The 21,958-nt window shown below is 43.3% G+C and overlaps 1 protein-coding gene across 6 annotated transcripts in view; it reads left to right on the top strand.

Annotated features, from left to right (window-relative positions):
* The window catches only part of plekha1b (pleckstrin homology domain containing, family A (phosphoinositide binding specific) member 1b), a 28,401-nt gene extending 8,358 nt beyond the window's left edge, over positions 1–20,043 (top strand). The window contains exons 4-14 of one of the 6 annotated variants that reach the window (XM_035997429.1): positions 1,141–1,186; positions 5,271–5,368; positions 6,395–6,520; positions 7,249–7,386; positions 9,194–9,262; positions 11,341–11,405; positions 11,503–11,566; positions 12,206–12,295; positions 15,081–15,121; positions 17,528–17,564; positions 19,618–20,043. In XM_035997429.1, coding sequence (XP_035853322.1) covers positions 1,141–1,186; positions 5,271–5,368; positions 6,395–6,520; positions 7,249–7,386; positions 9,194–9,262; positions 11,341–11,405; positions 11,503–11,566; positions 12,206–12,295; positions 15,081–15,121; positions 17,528–17,564; positions 19,618–20,013 — 1,170 coding nt within the window. In that variant the 3' untranslated portion in view covers positions 20,014–20,043. Of the gene's footprint in view, positions 1–1,140; positions 1,187–5,270; positions 5,369–6,394; positions 6,521–7,248; positions 7,387–9,193; positions 9,263–11,340; positions 11,406–11,502; positions 11,567–12,205; positions 12,296–15,080; positions 15,155–17,527; positions 17,565–17,740; positions 17,917–19,617 lie in introns of all 6 variants that reach the window. The other 5 variants (XM_035997428.1, XR_004896332.1, XM_031314955.2 and 2 more) reach the window with 5 other exon arrangements.
* The last annotated feature ends 1,915 nt before the right edge of the window (positions 20,044–21,958 follow it).

Here is a 21,958-nt window from a genome sequence, read left to right as displayed (position 1 = left end):
AGTGTGTAGTTTCTGTCACCCTCCATTAGGAATTCTAAGTGTTGACAACAAAACTGTCTGCGCGTCCACATGATACAAGCCTTCCGTGATCGCGCACAGCCCCCCCCCTTCTCCACACACTAACTTGTAACCAAGGACAACACAGAGGATTAAAAAAACATGATGGACTCTTCAGAAGAGGTCATTATCTTCACTAATCCTAGGTGTGTTTTGGGCGTAACATGCAATCAACCAATCAGAGATCATCTCCCATTCCCTTTAAAAGCCAGGCGCGTTTGGACCTTGGAGCATTGCCATTATGATGGCGGATTTGCACCATAATATTTTTATTTTGTAATCTTCTGCATGTTTGTGTGTTGCTGTGCGTCCCTGTGTGTGTAACAAGCATAGTGTATGCGCGCTGTGCACGAGCCTAGGAGCATTTTACTAATTTGCTGTTAAAATAACAATGAAATGCTGCGTTATTGACTTTAGACCAGGTTTTTGTTGGTCAATGGCGCGATCACTTCCCGCTGCCTCAAGTTAGCAATATGCCAAGAATGCACCTGAACACACCTCCCTGTAAGACCAGCACGCCCAGAATGCACCTGAACACACCTCCCTGTAAGACCAGCACCTCCATGTTCTTTTTCTGTTATGACTGACTGTCAAACTGGATAATAAAAGAAAGTTCTATGGCATTCATTGTTTGCATTTTTTTCATGTTTCACAAAGTTTAACCTGACCAAGGCCAAACAACAAAGATAGAAATCATATCACATCTACACAGAGGTGGTAGTATACAGCTGTTAAAAATTCATAAAATATATTGCACAATGGTACCAGATCAGTGATCGGTATCGGACGATACGCAAGTTCAGGTATGGGAATCAGGAAGCAAAACATGGTATCGGACCATCTCTACTAATAAGCCAATGTTGGCATGCTAACAAGATTTAGCATTGCTATGTTGGTATCTGGTTAGCATACCTACATTAGCAGCTTGGCCTACCTCGGCCTGCTACCAGCTGTGGATCCAGCAGTCTCCTCTGGTTTCTGGCTTTGTCTTCTTCGCACATTTTCCCAGATTTGAACCAGATTTCCAGAAAATCAGCCTTTGAGTGAACGTGTCCCTCTAACGCTTTACTCTCTCTCATTCAGGTCAGTGATGCCACCAAACTCAGACCAAAGGCTGAGTTCTGCTTTGGTAAGTTCATCTTTATTTTCTTCTCTCCGTCTTTCTTCCCTTCCTCCCTCCATTTCTCTCTCTCTTTATATCCCCCCCGCTCTGCTCCCTCCCTCTTTACCTCCCTCTTTGTGTACTTTTGGTCAGTTCTTTTCATGGATTTGGCGAGGCCCCTTAGCTCCAATGAAGGGAAATCTTAAAGAGCAACTATCATATAACATTTTCAGGATTATACTTGCATTTTGTGTTTGTACTAGAACATGTTTAGACGCTTTAATGTTTAAAAAACACTTTATTTTTCTCGTACTGCCCATGGCTGCTGCACCTGTGTTCACCCTCTGTATGAGATGCTCTGTAGGAGCGCCTGCCTCTTTAAGCCCTCCTCCCGAAAAAGCCCAGTCTGCTCTTATTGGCCAGCGTGCTTCCTGGAAATGACATTGTTTACTGCCGTTAGCCATGTAAAAAAAAACTATAGTTAGCAGTGGACACTAATAGAATATAGCAGCAATTTCTGCAGTCAAAATATAAAGGCCTTTAAACCAAATACTTCATAAACAGAAATTGTTTAAGGTAAGTTAATGTGACCCAGAATTGGGGAGAATTTAACGACACTGTCAGCCAAGATGACATATTTTACTGCCTTTAGCATGTAGTGACATGCGACAATGTTAACACCGCAGTAGCTTAAAAAAAAACAAAGGCTGTGTCTCAAATCGCCTACTTGCACACTTCAAACACTTAGTTTTAAGTATATAGTGTAGATAACGCAAAAAGTCAGTGCACTGAAAGTACCCGGATGACCCCCTAAAAACGGTCAAAAAGTTCAGTGTGGAACGATGGACCCTACTCTCACTAAACAGGCGCCATCTGGACTACAAAGCGGAAGGAAGCCATTGACAGGCAGCTGACTGGACGAACGCGTCACATGGGTCTGGCTACTCCTGAATATCAAAGCTGACCATAATGGCGGCTTGTTCGGAATACAATCTCGTATTTTACGAAAATAGTTCACTGAAACGTGTTTCTGAAAACATTTTAAGTGAGAAATAGGCCATGCAGTTGCTGAATCTGGTCAGTTTAAAAGATGTTCGTCAGATTTTGAGAGGCGGCAAGCCGAGCGACCGCTACTCATTTGCATACAGGAAAGCCCGTATTTTTGGCGGCCTGGAAAATCGCGTTCACATGTGTTGCGTTTGTCGCGTTCGTCACGCTCATCCCGCTCGTCATTTCCGGTAAGTGTTTTAACATAAGTGTTCCTTTTGGGACAATACTAACCATCGAAAGCGGGCACTACGGCAGGAAGTGGTCAGTGGACATTAGCAGTGTACTGACGGAGGTTTGCGGAATGAGACGCAGCCAAACACTCCAGTCCTGCCTACTTGGAGCAGATGACCAATCATAGAAGGCCGGCTTAGAGTTGCCTAACACTTAGCCGAGGGTAGAAAAAACTGTTGAAACTGGAGCGTTCAGAATAGTTGGAAATCTGAACGTTTTAGCTCACAGGGATTTGTCTAAAATACGTTTACCTCATTATTTGAAGTTTTGGCCACGTTTAACATGAAAATCCAACATTATAACATTGTAGATATGACAGAAAACACAGAAAAGCATAATATGTGACTTTTAAGTTCACAATGTACAATCACACGTGAGACAATGGAGCGCTTCCAGTGTGTTTTTGTCCCTTTCCTGTTTCAACATGATTTAGTTTGTTTCAATGCCCCCGTGCACAAAGCCAGGCCCATAAAGAAGTGGTTTTCCCAGCTTGGTGTGGAAGAACTTAACTGGCCTGTACAGAGCACCGACCTTAGTCTATATCAACAATGTTTTATTTCCGGGATTGTTTAGGTGCTGCCGGAAATTCTGCCGGATGTCCCTCATTTAGGCCGGATGTCCGTCCCCTTCCTCTTTCTTTGTGTTGGCGTTCTAACCTCCGGTCGATTTGTGAGGACTATGGTTAACTGCTCCTCAGATCTCTGCAGGTTAAATCCAGACAGCTAGCTAGACTATCTGTCCAATCTGAGTTTTCTGTTGCACGACTAAAACTACTTTTGAACGTACACACGTACACACGTTCCACCAAAACAAGTTCCTTCTCGAGGCTATTTTGCAGACGCAACGTCCAGCGCTAAGCGCCGCCCAAGACGATTGTGATTGGCTTAAAGAAATGCCAATAAACCAGAGCACGTTTTTCTCCCATCCCGGAATGCGATGTGGACTAGCCAGACCTCCCTCCGCAGCGCTGTGGAGGAAGGTCTGGTAATGCGAGACTACCCAGACCTTAACCCCATCCAACACCTTTGAACTCAATGAACGGCCGACTTTGAGCCAGACCAGATCACCAACATCAGTACCAACATACTTCCCAACTATGGGTCGGAATCACCAGAGGCCCCACGATACCATGTTATCCCAATACTGTAGAATAGAATACACTTTTTTGTCCCAGAGGGGAAATTTGACTTGGGCATAGTGCTATACAATCTGTTGTTTCACAACACAAAGACTTCACAGAAAAATACATTCTAAATCAACATAAAAACATAAGATCATAAGATCAATGAAGCGTTTTAGGACATAAAGGAAGGACACATATGACTTTACAGACCATACGACATCTTAAAAAGTGACTAAGAATTAAAGTGCTAAGTGCAAAAGTGCTGGTGTATTTATTGCACTTTGCTCTGTTGTGCTAAGATTTACTATTTGAGTTCAGTCACAATACGATATTATTGGGATTTTAAACATATTCTGCGACATATTGCAATTTAGGACCTTTTTTCCAACGTCAAATGATGTCCCCAAAGGAAACGTTGTCAACATCTGTTTTATCTGAAAAGATACATTTCTCTGTTTGTTCATCTCACTTCAATTTGTACTGCTGCAAAATGGAAGTTTTTGTTATTGTTCTAATACCAAAAAGTTCAATTCTCATGTGCAATTTATATAATAAAACATTTCCTTGGCGTCCGTGTATCGATACAGTATTGCCACGGAAAATATTGCTATTCCATGTTGCATTGACCAGTCCCTCCAGAAAAACGTGATTATGTGATCGCATAATTCAATGCATAATCAGCCAAAGTCTGCATATTTATGCGGGGGCCGCATTTTTTCAAATAAGCCGCACTTTCACCGCATAAATTGCCAATTTCCGCGCAAAATATGCAAGGCTTGCATGATTTCATAATCCCCGCATTTTCGTTGCAAAAAAGTCACATATATCTTAGCAGAAAGTTGAAAAATGTTGCGTTTACTTCCCACAAGAGCAGCCATTTTCCCCTGTTGCCATGGGAACGTTATGCAGTGACGTAATTACGCGACGTGAACATCATCGAAAAGCTGCAAACCCCACGATGAAGCCATGATGAAACCGCAGTTTTTGCAAGTTCCCGCAATTTCATCGCAATTTCATCGCATAAATATCCTGCATATTCCATCGCATTTTTTAAGAAAACGTGCCGCATAATCAAGGATGTGTGCCCGCATTTTTCTGGAAGGACTGGTTGACTTTTTCCCCCCACCCGTATTTCCTACCTTCTTCTACTCCCTCCCTTCATCCAGCCATGCCTCCTCTCCTCTCCCCTTTCTACTTCCTTCATTCCCAGTCCTTCCTTGTTTTCCTTCCTTCCTCGCTTCTGCCCTTCTTATCCATTTCTCTCCCTCCTTCTTCCCTCTACTGTTAGGTTTATTTCCTCTCTTTTGTCCTTTGCTGCTTGTTGTTGTTCCTCTGGGGGGCCGACAGTAGCGTTTTGTCACTCAATAGGAGGAAACTGTACAATGACTCTGACCTGACCTCTGCGTGTGTGTGTGTGTGTGTGTGTGTGTGTGTATTTGCCTCTGTATGGGATGTTAACATATACTGTACACACACACACACACACACACACACACACACACACACACACACACACACACACACACACACACACACGTATCCTCTCCCTCTGAGAAACTAGAAACAAACGGATAATTTTAGATCAAGATTTGCATGAAGCTCGTGGTATTTTTCTTCTTTCTCTTGTGTGTTTTCTTCTCTGATGTAAGAAGAAGGTTACACCCTACACATTTACGTTTCTCTCTCTTTGTCTTTGTCTCTCTGTAGTTATAAATGCAGGAATGAGGAAGTTTTATCTGCAGGCCAATGACCAGCAGGATCTGGTGGAATGGATCAGCGTTCTCAACAACGCCACCAAGATCACTGTGAGCCTCCCACGCACGCACGCACGCACGCACGCACGCACGCACACTGATGGATCAATAGGTGACCCTGTTTCTCCTGTTTTTGTAGGCCGCTCTGTCTTCTGCCTCAGGCTACAGCAGATGGAAAATTACCCATCAGGCCACAGAGATACAGTTCAGTTCAGGCGTAACAGAGTGTGAGGGGAAAAGAGAAGACAAGTTTTCAAATTCAGCTGCAGTTGCATTTGTCTGTTGTCACCTGTGCTCCTTAAAGTTATGAATTATTTCATACTAAAAATCACATTTTAACGATAACTTCAGTGTTCATCAATAGAGAATCACAGGGGTCATGTTTGTTCCTCCGTTCCCACAAAATATATTGTTTAGGGCTGCAACTAATGATTATTTTCAAAGTAAACATGTTCCACCAAAACAAGTTTCTTCCCGAGACTATTTGGCAGAGGTACCGTGGCTCCGTCCGGAGCTTAGCGCCGCCCAAGACAATTGTGATTGGTTTAAAGAAATGCCAATAAACCAGAGCTCTTTTTTCCCATCCCAGAATGCTGTGTGGACTAGCCAGACCTTCCTACGCAGCTCTGTGGAGGAAGGATAGGATAGGATAGACTTTATTAATCCCACATTGGGGAAATGTGGGATTAATGTGCTACAGCAGCTCAAAAGAAAAAAATGTACAGACAGGAGAAAAAATATACATAAAGTATAAGAAATAGAAAAAAAAATAGAATTAGTTATAATAAAAATAGTAATAAAACAAACATATTTACACAATAAACACCCTTATATAAACAGACAGTATATATACACAGTTATACAGATGAATGAGGTGCGGGTGAATAGAAAGGTCTGGCAATACGAGACTAGTAGGTGTGTAAATATGTAAATATTAACTGGAAGTTGCTTTGTATAAAAGCCTCAGCTAAATTAAATGAAGTGTGTAGGAATGGATAAGTGATGATATTTTACTTTTTTTCTTCTTCTCAAAAAGTTCCATGAATAAAAACAAATGAACTGTTTTTGTGTCTTCAGGTGCCAAAGCCAGGCGAGGGCCACACCGGCCACACAGAGACTCCCCAGGAAGTACTTGGAGCCATGAAACAGGTCTCCTACAAGACTGAAATCATAGGTGGAGTCCCTATCATCACCGCTACACAGGTAACACACGCACACACACGCGCTGTCATGTGCGTTGTGTTAGCAGCTGTTAGCAGCAGCAGCTCAGCAGGTGTTGGTATGCAGCCACGAACATGTGACCCAGCACGCATCAACGCAGACGAGTGACGGCCGGTTTGAATTTTAGGACTGAGAGACGGAGACTGAGAGTCAGACCTAAAGAGACAGACATGTTATGGGACACATTAAGAGTTAGTGGAGGATTATTTACAGGAGTGCAACTATTTTGATAATCGATTAATCAGTTTGAGTCGTTCTAAAGAAGTATTTTCATTGCAGCTTGTTAAATGTGAATATTTTCTAGTTTCTTCTCTCCTCTGTGACAGTAAACTGAATATCTTTGAGTTGTGGACGAGATATTTGAGGACGTCATCTTCAACATTTTTCACAATTTTCATTTCATTTCATCGACATTTCAACAACTAATCGATTAATCGGGAAAATAATTGACAGATTAATTGGCAATGAAAGTAATCGTTAGTTGCAGGCCTGCAATAGACACAAATTAAGTAATCTGAAGATACACAAGTCCATATGCTAATCTTGCTCCATATGTGCTGGGTGTGTAATAAGCAACTATTTGCTAACAAGTTCGATATATTAAATGTTTTGTTTAATGAATAGTATGAGACAAAGTCCTGTATACATTGTGTGTGTGTGTGTGTGTGTGTGTGTGTGTGTGTGTGTGTGTGTGTGTGTGTGTTTTTTAGGAGCAGGGGGAGGGGCATAACGAGGCGGAGCGTGGAGGCTTGAAGCGAGGTCAGAATCACCTGCCCTACTACCTGTCCAGAGGAGCGCAGGACCAGGCCATCATCAAGGCTGGATACTGTGTCAAACAGGGGGCTCTGGTGAGGACACAAAGGGGAGAGTAAAGGGCCGCAGGTCGGAGTCGAACTCGCGGCCGCTGCGTCGAGGAGTAACCTTCTATATGTGCGCCTGCTCTACCAACTAGGCTAACCCGGCCACAGACAGTTCATTAATTTTAAAAAAAGGAACAGAGAACCGCGATCACGTAATGTATACACATTGCCACACCCGTCTGCATTTGCTCTGTCGAAGCCTGCCTTTGACTTGCAGCTTCTGTGACGTCTGTCTCCGTTGCTCTGATTGGTTGGAGGTCTATCCAATTGAGTGCAGAGGCATTTTCTTTCCTGGTTTGGTTGAAACACTCCCCATAATCACAGCCCAATGGAGCAGTCTCAGACTCCTGTTCTGACTAGAATCTGAGTATGACCACGTCAGGCTAAAACCAATGCTCCCCCAAATGTTTTTACACCTTCATTGCCTCTTACCCAGAGTACTGCAGTTCGTGATTTACTTGCCTTAATGCTGCAGCAGTTGCCCGTCTACAGCAGCAAAGCTCTGCACAAACACTAGACACCTATTATCTCCAGTTCGGGCTGAATTACATTCAAGGTATCTTTATTGTCCTCAAAGGGCAATTGGGTTTACAGCCAGCAGTAGGCTACATAGAAGCACACCCAAAAACACAACAAAATGAATTTAGAGTTACATTTTAAGCAGCAGGAATAAATGACCTTTTGAACCTATTCGTACTGAATCCCTATTCGTTTCAGAAATTAATAATTTATTAAAGGTCCCATGGCATGAAAATTTCATTTTATGAGGTTTTTTAACATTAATATGAGTTCCCCCAGCCTGCCTATGGTCCCCCAGTGGCTAGAAATGGTGATAGGTGTAAACCGAGCCCTGGGTATCCTGCTCTGTCTTTGAGAAAATGAAAGCTCAGATGGGCCAATCTGGAATCTTCCCTTTATGACATCATAAGGGGAAAGGTTACCTCCCCTTTCTCTGCTTTGTCCGCCCAGAGAATTTGGCCCACCCATGAGAGAGAGAGAGAGAGACATCATGGCTTGAAAACAAGTGAAGCATGGCAGTTGGTCAAAGCCACACCCCCACCCTCCACCTTGCCCCCCCCCCTCTCCTCCTCAATAGCATTTAAAGCTACAGACACAGAAATGGCACATCCTAAGGAAAGCTCATTGTGGGACTGGCTCTAGTGGCTGTAATTCTGGACCAAGGCTGAATTTCAGGAAAGAGACTTCAGATACAGTATTAGGGGACCACTAAGGTCTATATAAAAGAGACTTCAGATACAGTATTAGGGGACCACTAAGGTCTATATAAAGAGACTTCAGATACAGTATTAGGGGACCACTAAGGTCTATATAAAGAGACTTCAGATACAGTATTAGGGGACCACTAAGGTCTATATAAAAGAGACTTCAGATACAGTATTAGGGGACCACTAAGGTCTATATAAAAGAGACTTCAGATACAGTATTAGGGGACCACTAAGGTCTATATAAAAGAGACTTCAGATACAGTATTAGGGGACTACTAAGGTCTATATAAAAGAGACTTCAGATACAGTATTAGGGGACCACTAAGGTCTATATAAAAGAGACTTCAGATACAGTATTAGGGGACCACTAAGGCCTATATAAAAGAGACTTCAGATACAGTATTAGGGGACCACGCAACCAGGATGACTTTAAACATTTTTCTTGCTTACTTTGGGTGTTTCTGTCATTTTTTTTTTTTTTTTACGTAATGAAACCTAATTTTGCTGTAACCAGATGGGCTAAACTAAAAAAATGCACTGATGTTGATAGCTCTGCTCCTTCTCCTCAGATGAAGAATTGGAAGAGGAGGTACTTCATGCTGGATGAAAACGCTGTCAGCTACTACAAATCTGACCTGGTGAGAAAATATGTACACAGCAGATGTAACCTGTTGGCTTACATTACACCTAATCACGAACAAACACAGTCACCGCTTCCTAGAATTTAGTAGTGTCACTGCACGAATGTATACTGTAACAGTGAAGTGAATTGAAAGAAATAATCGAAAGAACAGAAAGAAGCAGAGGCTTGTGTTGCCCTCAGTGAGCTGTGTCTCTACACGCAGCGGCATGTGTCCTGAATACCTCCTCATACCATCCACGTGTGGGCAGATTAGCAAGTCCTAACCGCAGCCTGTCTGTGCACTTAAAAGGACACACCCTGTGTGTGTGTGTGTGTGTGTGTGTGTGTGTGTGTGTGTGTGTGTGTGTGTGTGTGTGTGTGTGTGTGTGTGTGTGTGTGTTCTTGTTTAACTACATTCATGGGGTACAAAAACCGGGAGTCCAGTATACTTGTGGGGTCCGGACAACTTTGTGGGGCCAAAATGCTGGACCCCACAAGGTTAAAGGTCTGTTTGAGGGTTAAGACTTGGTTTTAGGATTAGGGTTAGAATTAGGTTATGGTTAGGGTGAGGGTAAGGGTTAAGGTTAGGCATTTAGTTGTGATGGTTAAGGTTAGGGTAAGGGGCTAGGGAATGCATTATGTCAATGATGGGTCCCCACAAAGATAGTGAGACGTGTGTGTGTGTGTGTGTGTGTGTGTGTGTGTGTGTGTGTGTGTGTGTGTGTGTGTGAGAGAGAGAGAGAGATTTTAACCCACTGGAAATTCCCATTCTAAACTCATCGTGGTTCAACATGGAAACCCAGAAGTCTCTTGTATGATTTATTGATCTCTCCGCATGTCTGCTGAATTCTTCCAAAACTCTGACCCAGAATCTGAAAGTGAACTGATTTCCGGATCAACTTGCAGGACTGCATGTGAACACAGCTGACTCGTCTGCAGAATGAACCATACCTGTGGTTATGCAATGCTTTTTTTTACTGCCACGATACGATACAACTCTATTGTCAGTTCACACCGAAATTCATTTTGCGTTCCCGAAGCAGCTCCGCTCAAAAGAGAAAAGAAAAAGAAAAATACACACAGAGCCAGGCAACAATTAACACATAGAGTACAAAGACGAAGACACATTAACAGTCATGACAAAGAACCATGTTTCATGATATCCTCGGATCCAGATCTTAACTGGCAGCACACGGATTTTGGTTTAGCAACAGGACAGACTGATGTATAACAGAGTTTTTGAGCCTGTTGTGTCTAAAAGAAGAGACTCTAAATCACCTGTTAGAAGGCAATAGTTGGGGGCGCCCGGGTGGCTCAGTTGGTAGAGCGCGCAACCACGTCTTCCCCCTCTCTCTCCCCCCTTTCATGCTGTCCTGGTGATTAAAGGTGGGAATGCCCAAAAAAGATCCTAAAAAAAACAAAGGTTGGTATTCATAATTCAAAACATGCATGGAGTCAGAAGAGACGCTGTTAGTGAGTCTGAGCATGCTCTTCTTGTTGGTTGTTTGAAATGAGTGTGCAACAGGTTGACCAATGATCTAAGCGCAAACTTTGAGTTGATTGTATAATTTAGTTTTAAGTGTAGCAGATATGCTGCAGAGCCAGGCTCTCAAAGTCAAAGTATCTTTATTAGTCTCCCTAAGGAGAAATTTGTTTTGGACACAGAGAAATTGCTGCAAGAGTTACAAAAGAGACACACAACAAGCACAGGGTTAAAACAATTAAAAGACAAATGTACAGGAAACATTTGAGCTACTCAAAGAGCTATGCAAATTGAAAATTACCATTTTCTATACTTGTGCAAAAAAGCCATCCTTCCTACATTCTTTCTGTTCTCCCATACATGCCTTGCAAACACTCATTCCTACTTCCATAAGCATCCATGCATTCAGTCACAAATAAACATTCATTTAACCATTCATAAGTATCCATACATTCAGTTATAAAAATGCATTCTTTCCTCCATTCATATCCATACATACATTCAGTCACAGCTATACAAAAAAGAATTCATAGTAATATGTTCATAGTCATATGTTCATCGCATATGCTGCAGTACAGCGTGTGTTATTGTTCCTCTCTTGTTCCTTGCAGGAGAGGGAGGCACTGAGAGTCATTCCGCTGAAGGAGATCCACAAAGTGCAGGAGTGTAAACAGAGGTCAGTGAGCACACGTACTTGTTAGCAGGTGAATATACAGCAGCTCATTAATAACTGCTGCTGCTGCTTTGTCCCTGTTGTGTTCTGTGTTGTGCAGTGAGCTGATGATGAGGGACAACCTGTTTGAAATGGTCACCAGCTCCAGAACCTTCTACGTACAGGTACGGGCGAAACTTTGGGTTCAACTTTTGGGGGGGGGGGTGGTGGTGAAATCTCCGCTTTTGAGCAAAATTGAAATTTAGAGCATCAAACACTTTATTTTCTGCATTCTGGTGAATTTTTCTGCATATGTAAAGGAAATTATAATCATTTTTTTATTTTTATTTTGGGGCGGGGGGGGTTTCACTGGCCAGTTTTGATTATTGGGGGGGTTGTAACCTACACCTTCCACCTATGGGTAACACACATGGCGAAGGGTTGGGTCCAACAGTCTGGACAAAGCCATTGCTTACTATGATTTGTCATGTTGTTCGTTCTCAGGCTGTTTTCTTTGAAGGTTTCATCATTTATGTTCATCTCTCAATATATCTGTTTATTCCTTCTTTATCAGCACGTTATATGTGTGTTTTAACACCATAACATTATGAGCACTGCAGTAGTAAAGCTATTTATGTACCCACAAATGACTTCTTTAGCATCGTAGGTCGGATGTACCTTTTGAAAAACAATAAAACAAAGCAAAATTATACACTAAAATATCTCTCTCTCTCTCTCTCTCTCTCTCTCTCTCTCTCTCTCTCTCTCTCTCTCTCTCTCTCTCTCTCTCTCTCTCTCTCTCTCTCTCTCTTTGTCTGTGTCAGGCTGACAGTCCAGAGGACATGCACAGCTGGATTAAGGCCATCTCAGGGGCGATCGTTGCTCAGCGCGGCCCCGGACGCTCTGCTAACACTGTAGGTATCCTCTCGGACTCAAAGGACATTAAGTATACTTGGTAAAATGTTAGAAGAGAAACAAGTTTAAACTCACAACACAAGGGAAGACAACACAAGGGTTAAACTCTTTAGGTCCCATCACTCCACATGAAGGAGCTCTACAGTACATGGTCCATATAATCAGGTGAAATGGTTCCATCTTGTGGCAGAAGCAGTTACTGCAGCAGAGAAACAGCTTAACCAGGTTTAAAATGTTGAACATTTGAGTTCAACTATTTTCATTTATTCACCGAAAAACAGTCTTTAGATAACTTAGATGCTCAATTTCAATCTCATTATCCCATGTTTAGAAATATAATAATTCTAAATTGGTCATCAGGGGATTGTAAGTGTTGTGGTAAGTCAATGATGTGTCTGTCTGTACCTCAAGGTCCATGGTTTATCATTGTTATTCCTCTGTTAGGAGTTTCACAACCTGATGATGATGATGATGATGATGATGGTGGTTGAAATGTGCTTTCTTTCTTTTTTTTGCACAAACTGTCTCAACACACCTTATACACTGTGCTACCGTGTTAATTCACACACACACACACACACACACACACACACGCTCACAAGCACACACACGCTCACAAACACACACACACACGCTCACACACACACACACACACACACACACACACACACACACACACACACACGCTCCCTATCCTTCTCTGATGGTACTCTCCCTCCATCTCTTCCCTCTGTTTGTTGTGTGGTTAGTTAGATTAGGTTAGTGAGCAACAGTGGAAGAAGTATTCAGATCCTTTACTTCAGTAAAAGTACTAAAAAATACTCTGCTACAAGTAAAAGTCCTGCATTGAAAATAGTACTTAAGTAAAAGTATGTAAGTATCATCAGGAAATTGTACTTAAAGTATTAAAAGTAAAAGTACTCGATGCAGAAACATCCTCCCATTTTAGAAACAGGAAACTAAAGCTGTCAGATTAATGTAGTGGAGTAAAAAGTACAATATTTCTCTCTGAAATGTAGCTGAGTAGAAGTAGAAAGTGGCATGAAAAGAAAAGACTCAAGTAAAGTACAAGTACCTCTACATTTGGACTTATGCACAGTACTGGAGTAAATGTACTTAGTTACATTCCATCACTAGCGAGCAGATACCTTAATAACTTGTTAAAACATTTAAAATATTAAAGGGGTGGTTCAGAATTTTGGACATAGGACCTAATTTCCAAGTTAGCCAGTGTGTTATTTATCAGTGGAGACCGTTTTCAACACTTTCCATCCAGTCCTTCCAGGTGCAGAGTTCGCTGGTGCTAGGCTAGCACAAGTCAACAGTATCTGCTAGCCTGCCACTAAAATCAGTCTTACCCACTCCACAGTACACCCGAGGCAAATAAATTATAACACCAGACTATGTCTGTGTTGATAGAATAATGTTGGAATTAAAACTACCCTTGCATCACATTGCAATAGTTATACTTTGTTCCCTGTAGATGGTAGCATAGGTTACAGCAGCGGCGGACTGATATTAGCTAGGCTAGTTTCCATGACAATTTTAGTTGTTTATCTGTGTGTCTTGATGTCCAAGCCAGCAGCAAGAAGCCACAGTTGGTTCCTTTCTGGATCTGCCAATGGAAATGTGTGGAAACTTTGTGGTTTTGGCTGTTTGGTTTATTTTTACAATTTCTAAATGCACACTGAATCACCATGTTGCATAGTCCTTAGTTTCCAATCCAATGCTTCAATACCAATGTACTAGGCTACTACTAGCTGTACTGCGCTTCTCTGTTTACTTTTCGGCGCAGTACTATTAACCAGAGCAAAGTAAAATTCCGCCGCTGCTGAGAAACTAGTCCCTCAAAATGTAATGCGATCATTGTGATGCAAGGGTAATTTTATTCCCAACATTATTCTATCAACACAGACATTTGCATCAATAGTCTGGTGTTATAAAATATTTGCCTCGGGTGTACTGTGGAGTGGGTAAGACTGATTTTAGTGGCAGGCTAGCAGATACTGTTGACTTGTGCTAGCCTAGCACCAGCGAACTCTGCAACTGGAAGGACTGGATGAAAAGGGTTGAAAACTGTCTCCACTGATAAATAACACACTGGCTAATTTGGAAATGAGGTCCTATGTCCAAAATTCTGAACCACCCCTTTAAGTATATGTTTTGGTCTTGTTTATAATCATGAAAAGGCTTCTTAATGTCGTTGTCCTTCAACAGCAGTCATTCTTTTCTCTCTCGTGGACTCATTGACTGTAAATGAGTGGAGTCAAGAAATTTTAAAGGATTATTTTCACTTTAAAAGCAAACTTTGTGCTGTCACCATCTGGTAAAAAAACACCCTGTATAACCACACTTCCTGTTTGGACTGTCCTTGGGGCGGTCAGGCCTCTGTGGATGGATGGATGTGTAGTATTTTGGAAAAGGAGCTCTTTACTAGGCATGGGCCAGTTACCGGTTTCAAGGTATACCGTGGTTTGAAAAAGTCACGGTTTCAAAACCATTCAAATGTTCTCTCATACCGTTGCTAAGGTAGGAGCTGTGTTTTTTTTATGAGTCTTCAAGGACAGAAAGTGCAGTTTAGTAATCCCTCTCCCTGCCAGTGTGCAGTGTGTTTCAAAATAAAATACGTTGTGTTCAATGGGGAAAAGTTTTTAAAGCAGTAATATACATACCGTAAAACCGTGATATTTTTCCCAGGTTATCATACCGTCAGAATCTTACACCGGCCCATGTCTACTCTTCACATGACTGTCACTGAGCTGTGCTGTAAACTGTTGTTTTCAGGTCCGTCAGGCCAGGAGGCTGTCCAGCCCTTGTATACAGAGGTATACGCCGTTCTGCAGTGGTGAATGCAGCACGTATGTGACCCCATGCCCCCCAACCCCCCACCCCTGTTATTAACCCCAGCCACCATCCTCCCCTTACCGAGCATTTACCCTGCACACTACAGGAGTTCTCTGGTTCTGTGTCCAACTGAGGCTACATTTACATCGCTACGTTTTAAAAAGGAATATCTTCTGCTATGTCTCCCCCTCTCATTCCCCCTGCTCTGACATTTCCCCCTCTCATTCCCCCTGCTCTGACATTTCCCCCTCTCATTCCCCCTGCTCTGGCGTTTCCCCCTCTCATTCCCCCTGCTCTGACATTTCCCCCTCTCATTCCCCCTGCTCTGGCGTTTCCCCCTCTCGTTCCCCCTGCTCTGGCATTTCCCCTTCTCATTCCCCCTGCTCTGGCATTTCCCCTTCTCATTCCCCCTGCTCTGGCGTTTCCCCCTCTCATTCCCCCTGCTCTGGCGTTTCCCCCTCTCATTCCCCCTGCTCTGGCGTTTCCCCCTCTCATTCCCCCTGCTCTGACGTTTCCCCCTCTCATTCCCCCTGCTCTGGCGTTTCTGAGCCCCTAAACGGCCGCAAACGGAGACCTTTGGCAACACCGACACTGACGCCAACATTTCTTCTCTTGATTGGGTCATGACGTCTCGTTCTCTGAGACTAAAGCTACAAATGTTACCATGGCAACTATCAGCAACGGGCGGAGTATACACGCTGCCTCCTGCTGTTTATGCCCAGTATACCAGAATGTTGATGAGATATTTTGGTTACGGCGTGTTAGTTTAAACGGAGGTTAGTTCTTCTACTGGAGCTAAAAACACGTGGTGCACCGAGATCGCTTTTTGGCTCAAAACTCCACCTCAAAACCAAAACGTAGCAATATAAATATAGCCTGAGGCCTTTGTATTTGTATCCCGACTGAACCCTGTAGTGTTCTGTCATGCTAAAGCTACCGCTAGCTGTACGGTTTGAAGAGTCTCGCTGCCTGCTGGAGTCTTTAGCAACAGCAGAGGGACAGTTTGTAGATATGAGATTCATCTTGAATGCAAATCATTCAGTTTGCTCCTCACAATAGGCAACGCGTCTATAAAACAAGCAGCTAAGGCAACATCTACGCTACTACGTTTTTTAAAAACAAACACGTTTGTTACGTTTTCCGCCTCCAGTCCACACTACTGCAGCGTTTCCGAGCCCCTAAAACTTTAACATTTGGAAACACTGCTACCCCCGATTTTTGTTTGAAAAACTCCGGGGTTGCGTTGTAGTCTGGACGGACACAAACGGAGACATTTGGAAACGAGGGAGCACGTCAGTCAGTATTATCGGTTAGGTAGCTTACAGACCTTTCAGTAACAGTTCCAGCTCGTCCTCGCTCCAAGATAATAAATCATCTAGATTTCTAGGCTATCTGTTATAAGAGAAGGAGGTGATCTTAGTTAGCCTGGATGCCAGCCGAACTTAGCCCCGCCCACAACATTTGAGGTCGGGAAGTTCAGTCTGGACTTGATCCGCTGTGGAGAAACTATGCTCCAACCAGAGCTGTTTGGACCAATCAAATTGTCAGGACGGGCTTTATACGATGATGGACAGATGATCAACAGTAACGTAATCAACCACGTCACCAAAGAGCGCTTGGGTTGAATTTGTTTACAACAAAGATGGCTGCCGCTGGAGAATTGAGATGTGTAGATTCCACCATGGTGTCTGTTATAGAAGATATCAACAGTGCATTCATTTTAAAAGAGGAACAGAGAACCACGATCAAGGCATTTGTCGATCGGAAAGAAGAAAGAAGTTTTTGCCGTCGTTCCTACGGGATTCGGCAACGTCACATACTCCGTTGCTCTGATTGGTTGTAGGTCTATCCAATTGAGTGCAGAGGCATTTTCTTTCCTGGTTCGGTTGAAACACGCCCCATAATCACAGCCCAGTGGAGCAGTCTCAGACTCATATTCTGACTAGAATCTGAGTATGACCACGTCAGGCTAAAAACTGTGTGGACGGATATCGTTTTTTGAAAGTTGAAAACGTAGTAGTGTACGTTAGATGAAGCCTAATTGGATGCGAGATCATTTCATCCTCATCCTCCATCACAACTCGTCCCACCCAGGTATCATCGTCTACTTATTAATCTGATTTAGATTAACACACCGGTCCAATAACATCCCAGCTTCTCATCTCTTTTTGATATTTTTTACACACGTTATGTTGGCAGAAAACTTCGAGGGCCATCCATCCATCTATCCATCCATCCATCCACTATGTGTCGGGTCAACCATTCTTTCCATTTCATTCTCATAACATGAACAGTCATCTCAGGACCTTTTTATTTCTGTCTCCTCTCTTTACTCCCTGTGTCAGCTGTTTTCTTTCATGTTATTCACGTATTAATAACATTTACAGCGTTCCTGACTCCCAGCAGAACTTCGCCAAACCAAATGCATCACAAGCTTTCCTTTTTTCCCGCTAACCCTCTGTGTCTTTCTGTATTTCCTCTGTGTGTGTGTGTGTGTGTGTGTGTGTGTGTGTGTGTGTGTGTGTGTGTGTGTGTGTGTGTGTGTGTGTGTGTGTGTGTGTGTGTGTGTGTGTGTGTGTGTGTGTGTGTCTGCTTTTCAGAGAGTGAGGTGTGACAGTGACGTACTAACCTTCCCCAAATGAGCACTGCTGCCTACTTCCTGCCCCTCCCACCGCTGCTCATCGTCCAATCACCAAGCCCCACTGCCTCTCCGCTTCCTTAGCAACTGCTGTTCGATTCCTGCCCTGCTCCCTGGCAACTGCAGCATCACTCGTTCGTACGTGTCGCTTGTAACTGCATGAACCCTTGTGTTACAGTCGCGATAAACAGCGTTTCCTTTGGACGCATATTGTGTGACTCTCAGCAATTAAGCTGGCATGTAAGATATGGAAATAATGGTCGATTCCCATTGGACATATACTTCTGTGTCATGTTGTTGCTGTGATATGGCTCTGGCTGCTATATCTACTTTCTCTACTAATACAAAAGGTCTGCTGAACTTAATTTTAACCTCTAAAACCTGGTATGCATGTTGTTTTTTCTGTTCATATCAAGAGTGAATGTAAAAAATCTAATTACATGTCAAACTGTATTAGGTAAATGTTTCCTTGATCACCAGCAAATATAGGTTTTCACTGACAAAAGCTCAATGATTGCTGTTAAATAAGGGTTGGATGCTAATGGGTTAGGTATAGGAAAAGTTCATCTTCGTCCGACGACTGAGCATTTTATGGGAAGCCAAAGGCAGATGCACTGGCCGCTTCTCTTCTTAAACTACACCTGAAAGTGAAGAAACGATATTTCCTAAAATATCAAAAGTTAAGTAAAATAAGTTTACTGGTGAACAAGATGACATTTAAAGTTCCATATTTTAAAGGTAATACAATAACCTGGACCCTATTATCTAATGTTTTTGTGTGTAAGTGACTGATAGGAACAACAACCTTTGAAACTGGTCCAGTATTAAGCGTGAACGCTGTAACCGGCAGCCACAGACCGGGCTGCAATGTAACCCTACGGGGCAAATGTTCAGCGTCAATTAGCGTCCACTTGAAGTGTTTTATTTTACCGCTGACAGGCTCAGATTATTATTCTAAGTGTCTGACAACATTATGGAAAGGATCCCTTCAGAGATAGACCTTTAAAACCTCTTTTAAGACCATTCTGTTTAACCAGAAACAGCTCTGAAGTCGCTAGCGCTAAACCCACCAGACTCCATTTAAAAAAACAATACTTTTAGCGTGTATAGAGCCAACATATTTTCACATGTAAATCTGTAAACTATGTGTTTATTTCAAGCAAAACTAGAGTTGTGATGGTTGGAAATGTGGAAAGACAATCCAAAATGGCTTTTCATAGTTTTATTTTGTTTCTATCGACTTTGAATGAAGTGTATTTTGCGATGCTAAAATTAGTGTTTATTTACATGGACTCTGGTGGCTTTAGCAAACGCAATTTCGCGGATGTTTTTATGTTTAAAAAAAGAATCTTACTCTTTAACAGAAAGGTCGACCTCCTTAGAAATCCTTTCCATAATGTTGTCACACTTAGAATAATAATCTGAGTCTGTCAGCAGCAAAACGAGTACATTTATGAAGCTAAATACAAGCTGGACAATTGCTCTATTAACTTACATTGTAGCTTGTTTCACCGCTGCCGACTGCAGCGATCTCGCTTAATACTGGACCAATGTCAAAGATTGTTGTTCCATCAGTCACTTAGACACAAAACACATAGAAAAATAGGGTCCAGGTTGAAAAAAACGGTACTTACCCTTTGTCTGAACGAAGACGGACTGTTTCCCCTTTTACCTTTTTATTTTCTCTCGGTGCACTTCTCATCCATCATCCATCCATTGAGTCATCGCTGTGCTCCGTCCATCCATCTATCCATCTATCCATCTATCCATCCATCCGTCATTCACAACCATCTTTCTCTTCTGCCGCTCACTTCCTCTCCCTCTTCCGTCTCTCTCCAGGAACGCAGCGATCACTCCTCATCCTCTCCGACATCCTCCTCCACCTTCTACTACCCCTCTGGCCCGGAACCACACCACCCACAATCCTCCTCCGTCGGCGCCTCCGCGCGCCCTCAGCTTCACGCTGGACACGCACCACCAGGACAACTTCGTGGGCCTGCTCCCGTGGAGGCTAAGCGGCGTCCAGACGGTGATGTTGCCCCTCCCTTCGGCGCGCTCCCGCCTGTCGCTGCAGGAGACGCTGCACTCTTCCAAATAACGGCGGAGGAGGAGGACGATTCCCCGTGGAAACAGCACAGCGAAATGGCCCGGCAGGGGTTCGCCGGCAGCCGTGGTGGGAAGGAGCTGAACAGTCGCACCACTGATAAGACCGACCGGCAGATAACTCTGATTTGACGATAATGATGATCAACGAGAACACACACACACACACACGCACTTCTACACAGGCTCCATGTGATGAGACTGCTCTGTGTGCTTCAGAAACTACCTGACTGGCTAAAATGATCCGTCTACAAAACTTCCTGGGGGCCATTTTTGTTTGTATGTGTGTGAAAGAGGACCTTCTTCCGCTGCTGTTTTTTTGGTAACACTTTACTTTAAAGTATCTACATAAGAGTGACATGACACTGTCATGAACACATGAAGCCTAACCCTAACCCTAAAGGCCTTTTTACAGTCGCCGCAGCTGACCTGTCGAACGCCAATGTGACGTCAAAATGACGAAGATCTCGCTGGCGCTCCTGGATTTTGAGTGCGTGACCGAAGGTCGTGCACCACTGTATTTTTTCCAGCGGCGCACATCAAAGCGGAAACAGGAAGCCTGGAAGAGTTCAAGGACAACCAGATGCCAGGACTCAGAGTGACTGCAAGTCTCTCTTGTAAACTTACTGGGTTAAGATGAGTTCTTTTATGGCGAATGAAAGGCTTGATCCCACCAAGTAGGTCATCCAATCAAATCGAAGTGTTGACATCAATGCTGCTGCCAGTTCTGCCGTAGTTTACTGTATTCTTCTTCTTTTAGTCCGAAGAAATAGCAAAGTCGGTAGGCTTTCCTCATTAGCGCCACCTCTGTTTAGGAGAAGACTGCAACTAGTGTCGCGACCACCACGCGCCAGTATAAACAGTTACCCCCAATTTCACTGACTGCGGAACGGCTGCGTTCCGACTCCGTCCCAGCTCCGGCGGTCCGCAGCCCTCCGGAGCAGATACGCAGAGCTTCTATTTTTGCCGGACGCCGGAGAGCTCCGCAGCAATTCAGCACACGGCAGATAGTGCGGGACAGGAAGTCGAGCACAGAAGCAAAATAAAACATCCGGTTAATTTTCAAAGTAAAATCCAGCATGCTCACGGTGGATCATATTTCCCTGCACTACACCTTGAAAACACAGCTCAGAGTAGTTTCCCCTCTGCTCCTCTGGATGGAAACTAACTGTTGTTGGTTTTGTGGTTCTATTCTACGTGAATTCGTGAGATCTCGTGGGTCCTCGTGACTACAGCTGTCAGTCATGGCCGCAGCCGTTATGCAACAAATCCGGACCTGGTGGGTATTGACGGACGGCGGAGCACGCAGCCGACACGCAGCGGAGTCAGTCCACAGACGTTCTGCATTTGGTGGAAATCCCCAGTTACGGCGCTCACATGACGTCACATTGGCGAACGACAGGTCGGGAACGACGGGTATACCGGACGCCTAACCCTAACCATAACATAACCCTAACTTGTCATGATAAAAAACCGAATGACCCTTATTAAAAGAAGCGTTATGTCATAAACGTTTATGACTTGTTTATAATGTTTATGACACGTTCATGACAGTGTCATGTCACTCTTATGTAGATACCTTCAGGTAAAGTATAACTGTTTTTTTGTTTTTTTTTCCTTCACTTTTTGTCTTCCCGGATATTATTAACAAAGTACGGCTGCTGGCAAAGAAAAAAGCCACGTTGTCGTGCAAAGAACAGTCCTTCCAGAAAAACGTGATTATGCAATCGCATAATTCAATGCATAATCAGCCAAAGTCTGCATATTTATGCGGGGGCTGCACTTTCGCCGCATAAATTGCTGATTTCCGTGCAAAATAAGCGGGGCTTGCATGATTTCATAATCCCCGCATTTTCGTTAGAAAAAAGTCTCATATCTTAGCAGAAAGTTGAAAAATGTTGTGTTTACGTCACACAAGAGCAGCCATTTTCCCCTGTTGCCATGGGAAAGTTATACAGTGATGTAATTACGCGACGTGAACATCATCGAAAAGCTGCAAACCCCACAATGAAGCCACGATGAAACCGCAGTTTTTGCAAGTTCCCGCAATTTCATCGCATAAAATTGCATAAATATC

Source organism: Sander lucioperca, chromosome 22, assembly GCF_008315115.2.
Source record: "Sander lucioperca isolate FBNREF2018 chromosome 22, SLUC_FBN_1.2, whole genome shotgun sequence".
Taxonomy (NCBI): Eukaryota; Metazoa; Chordata; class Actinopteri; order Perciformes; family Percidae; genus Sander; species Sander lucioperca.
The sequence above is the reverse complement of the archived record's forward strand: the minus strand, read 5'-3'. Positions and strand labels throughout refer to the sequence as shown.